Here is a 4,942-nt window from a genome sequence, read left to right as displayed (position 1 = left end):
TATTGTGGACTAAGTAAAACACATATTTACAAAAGATAAATTAAAAAGTTAAAATATAATGATTTCTAATTTTTAATCATTATAGATATGTTATATTTAATTTAGGGTTTTAATATGAACTTTATGTTAAAATTGATATTCAGTGTGAATACAAAAAGTGCATCCTCAAATAGAATATTCCACTTATTCAGATTAAAACTTCTAAAATAAAAGTTTAAAATTGAAAATTATAAAGATCTTCCATCTAACAAAGCTTTTTTTAATTAATAATTTAAAAACTTATTAAATGATTAATAATTTAAATTACTTAAATACACATTTATATTTAAAAGAAATTGGATTGGTTGTTAACAAGAAAAAATTGAAACGAATAACGGCAATTACAATTTCCAGAGTCTGCTTAAATTCTTTAAAATAGGAAAGACAGTAGACATTTTACAAGTTTGCATTAACTAAAACTTACCAGCTACAACAAGAGTGCGAAGCTGAAGTAAATTTCCACATCACAGGGTAGATGGAGATGAAATTACTGAGGAGCATCAGATCTGAAACAATCCTCTGCACAACCAAAGCAATTGTGGGCAAAGGTCTCTTGCAACTTTTGAATAGTCTTTTTGAAGAGTCTTAATGTTCTAAACGATTCCCTAATGTACAATCTGTCAGCCCTATGGCCTTCATACGTTCATTCAACAGAGAAGCATTCATACAGCGCAAACAGCAGCAGAATTGGTAAACATAAAAAGAGTAGTCACTAAATCATTGTGTTTGAAGTTTGATTTGTTCTCTAATCCCAAATCATTACCACTGCAATCAATCCAGAACCAAAAACAACAGCCATATAGCTATAAAATGGTCTGTCAGTTGAGCTCTCATGATTTTGAGGGGCATGGTGTTTTTGGCTGAGAAGATGGTTTACAGCAACGTAAATAAATACTCCGCAGGCCAAACCCATTGCAATTGCAAAAACCCAATCTGCCAGGCGTCCCGTTGTGGTGGCATCGATTAGAATCCCGATGGTAACACCGATTGGGGAGGATATGGCAAATGCGAAGGAATATGCGGCTGTGGACAACAATGGCCTCTCGGGAATCAATTGCAACAGTGCTACACCCATTGCAATTGCTGCAAATACCTTATGCAGAGACACTGTCCATAACGCTTTCCATGTTTGTGCCTCCGTTTCTGTGTCACAAATCGGCTCCTTCAATTATACACAAGAAAAACAGAACACAGAGATAAAAATCTTTCAAGACAGTGCAACTTTCGTTATAGAATTTATGTTCAGCATATGGAAAATTTAAGCCCAAAATTCTACTTCAAACTATGACAAAGGAGAAGAGAATTTGCCTGCAACCCCTATTGAGATTCCTTCGAAGAGAGAATGAAAACAGAGTGCCAAAATCAGCAATAGACTGTCTCCCAATGAAGCTGAACAATCTGTTGGTGCCTTCCCCTTCCCTTCCTGATTCAAATAATCACACAGCACGAACCAACCGATTGATGAGTTGTACAGTTCATATGGAATTGCAATGACCTTGAACACTGCATATTTGGGGTTTCTGGTCTGATTTGGATATTACATGTTGAGTACCTGGATTTATTTGGGGTTTTTGATTTTAGTCTAATATCATTAGTTGATATCGGGCTCCTGTTTCGATTCCGATTTCATATGTTGAGTTACTGGGGCTTCTAATTTGGTTCTGGACAAATGTGATCAGACAATTTATTAAAATGCTAAATATCAACATCAATAAACTTTTAGTTTTGATTGTGTAATATTCTTTAGTATCAAATCGAAAAACTTTTTAGTTTTGATTGTATACTAATTTTTAGCATTGAAACCAAAAACTGATATTGTGCATCATATCTTGTGTTATACTATTCCTAATTTGACTCCAATACCAAATTCACTACTGAGCTTCCGATCTGATTCTGATATTATAAGTTTACAACATATACCTGTAAGTTTCTGATGTCATGGGCTGAGTTACAGGGGCTTCTGTTTTGAACATTAGATCATATATTGAGTTACTGCGGCTTCTGATTTAGCTGGGATATTATATGTTCAATTACTGGACTTCTGATATGACTGTTATTTCTTCTGGATTTGTAAAAATCTAACATCATCTTCTGATTTGGCTGGGATATTATATGTTCAATTAGTGGACTTCTGATATTAATATTATTTCATCTGGATTGTGAAAATCTACTATCATCTGATATGACATTCACGCTTTGAACTCTCTCTTTTATTTTAGATAGGACTTGAACTTAAGACCTTCCAATTGCTCTAAAATTCTCTTCCAACTGAGCTATTTGACCATTTTGACCAGTTCATTGTAGGTGCAAGAGCAATTACAGTATTGTGTAAAAGGTCAATCAGTTGAATTTAAAGGTCCACTTACATGCTCAGTCTGCCAAAAGTTCTGTCAAGCCAAAGAAGTTGCCCTAACCGAAAATTTCATGAAATTACACAGAAAAACCTAGTTCGTGCTCAACTGACCTGAGAATTGAGCGTCCTGTCCCTGTTACGCACAGGGGATTCTCCTTGACCTACATCTGGAAGTACAAATTTTAGTAAATTGTTAAGACATCCGCAAATAATAAAGGGCAACAGATCTGTAAGCAACGAGAATAAAAACTACAGTCCCACCTATTGTTTGCAGGGGAAGAGGTGCCTGCACAGGAATAACTTCTATTCTGCCATTAACCCAAGCGACAACTAGGTCACCCAGCATTGTAAGCAAATACCCCGCAGTACAGAGCATAAACGCAAAGGGATACTCTTTTTTCGTCAAATCTTTGAATGTTTCCGCAGAATCCTTTAAGAAATGCATCAACGCCGTCCCCAAGAAAACCCCTCCTGCAAATCGGGTTCCCAGCGAAATAAACATCTGATTCCACTTGAAAAAAGCGGGAGATATTCCTCCAGCAAAAGTCACAATGAAAACAATAATGAGACACCAGATTTTTGCCAGAATCAGAGATTTTGCTCTTAAATTTGGCTTTGTATCCCCATTCTGCTCATTGGCTGATCCAGAGCCTCCGTGGGCTACAATCAGTGGAAATAGTAAGCCCACAACCATAATCACAAGACATTTTATGGACATTTTTTTTGTAGCCATGGCTCCAAATATTTCTTGTTTGCAAAGCTTATAAGTATTTTGATTAGGTTAACCCTGCTTCTCTACACTGATTCAGAGGACAGGATTTCAGTTTTCCTGTTTGCTCAATGGGACCTTCATTTACTGGATTACTACCTGCTAAAGCATAAATAATTTGGTTCCGATTGCATATTTGCATGATTCCGTCTGCCGAACTTGTCAGAAACGGACAATCGATGATGTACAGAATCCATTAAAATAGGTTTTGTCACTATTATCTCTGCACAGTCTACATAGAAAGCGACGAAATGATATGTTTATTAAACGGGCGGGCACGATTCCGGCCTCATTCTTATGATGTCTATGGCCTTGCACTCAGCAAGAAGACTTGATCCTTGGTGGGTTCATTGTGAGCCATTCAACTTCACTAGTAAACCAAAGGCACTAGTATTGCGAGAATATAAATAGAGAATATATTGTTTATAGTTATTTTTTCAAAACATAGATATAATAGGAAAAAATAGAGTGTTTATTTATTCATTTGATTCAATTTAATCTTATCAATACTACTATATAAATAAATTTGTGTTATTTATAGTCTGATGTAGAATAAAAACTAGTTTTATGTTTTATATGGTTGACTATTATTTATAGAATTGTGATGGCTTACAAATAATAATATCAACAGATAAACATTGATTTTGTGAATACAAATAAGATATATAGAAAATAATCAATTTAATTTATGACATATGAAATATGATACAATTAAAATAAAAAAATATGTATCTTGATGTCATAGTTGTCCATATTGTATACTTCTTTTATCTAAAATATAAAATATATGATTGTCAATATTCATATTAAGTCTCTAAAACTATAAAATTTAATTAAAAAATATTAGTATACACTTAATCATCTTATAAAATCTAATCTAAATTATTTTTTGAAATAATTTAGCATCTTTGACTTGTCATGTTCATAAATCACCATTTCTAATAATTAATTTCTTATAGAGTCTAGACAAGTGGTGATTTTACCTCTTTGCTTTATATATTGTATCGTTATGTTTGTACAATAATTATGCTTTTATCTAATAAGAAAAAAGCAATTGCTTATATTTTAATTAACATACAATAAATATATTTGTTTGACAACTCAATTATAAGTAATAGAATGGCTAATGACACAAATAAGTTGTCAGCGTTATTAATGGTGCATATTATTTTTATCTAAATTTCAAATATAAAATTTATGAATTAACACCTAAAATCTAAAATGAACTTTGTTTAAAGGTCTATTTGTTTACTGGAATTGGGATGGAATTGATGTTTGGGTAAATGTACAAAGTTGTGGTACCAAGAGTGGCATATAATATGTCACTTTATTTCTTTTGAAATCAATGATTTCTAAACTTCGACAAGAGTTTGAAGATAGTTACACTAAAAATTTCAAGATATGACTGAAACAATAGTTGTAGTCCTCTAAATCTAGTTCTAAACTACGGTTTTTTTTAAATGGTGGAGTTTAAGGCCCTCAAATATGGGGGCCACAAAAAGCGGTATTGTTTTTCAGTAAAAACATAACATAGTGTGAGGTGTGGTCCCCCTAAAATCATTTTTTTTTTGGGGAATTCTTTAATCGCTCTAGTTAGAAGTTTGTTAACACCATTCAGTTTATCCCATATTCTTTGAGTAATATTTTAATGTATATATAATTTTTTATGAATTTTTAAAAATGACCACATCCCAAAAACATGAAATATCTATGTGCTACCCCTATAAATCATTGAGAACTAATCAAAAGTCAAAACTTTTTTTTTCAAATTGTGTAGAAGT

At 32.9% G+C, this 4,942-nt stretch overlaps 1 protein-coding gene across 1 annotated transcript; it reads right to left on the bottom strand.

Moving 5' to 3' along the window:
- Positions 1 to 361: 361 nt before the first annotated feature.
- LOC149538305 (zinc transporter 11-like) lies at positions 362 to 3,558 on the bottom strand. Its single transcript, XM_089799687.1, has 4 exons — positions 2,654 to 3,558; positions 2,504 to 2,559; positions 1,348 to 1,462; positions 362 to 1,182 (listed from the first exon to the last, which is right to left on the bottom strand). Exons 1-4 carry the CDS (start codon positions 3,123 to 3,125, stop codon positions 785 to 787), a joined length of 1,041 nt encoding a protein of 346 aa, XP_089655813.1. The 5' UTR covers positions 3,126 to 3,558; the 3' UTR covers positions 362 to 784.
- Between the last annotated feature and the right edge of the window lie 1,384 nt (positions 3,559 to 4,942).

Source organism: Cupressus sempervirens, chromosome 9 (assembly GCF_028749045.1).
Source record: "Cupressus sempervirens isolate cs-2001-9-10 chromosome 9, ASM2874904v1, whole genome shotgun sequence".
Lineage (NCBI taxonomy): Eukaryota > Viridiplantae > Streptophyta > Pinopsida > Cupressales > Cupressaceae > Cupressus > Cupressus sempervirens.
The sequence above is the reverse complement of the archived record's forward strand: the minus strand, read 5'-3'. Positions and strand labels throughout refer to the sequence as shown.

Bases quoted from the DNA above. Each gene is read 5' to 3' on its own strand.
- LOC149538305 (XM_089799687.1), bottom strand. From the start codon at position 3,125: ATGGCTACAAAAAAAATGTCCATAAAATGTCTTGTGATTATGGTTGTG. The intron at 1,463-2,503 runs GTCAGTTGAGCA...TATTTGAATCAG, and splicing joins ACAGGACGCTCAATTCTCAG to GAAGGGAAGGGGAAGGCACC. The intron at 1,183-1,347 runs GCAAATTCTCTT...TTTGTGACACAG, and splicing joins AATCTCAATAGGGGTTGCAG to AAACGGAGGCACAAACATGG.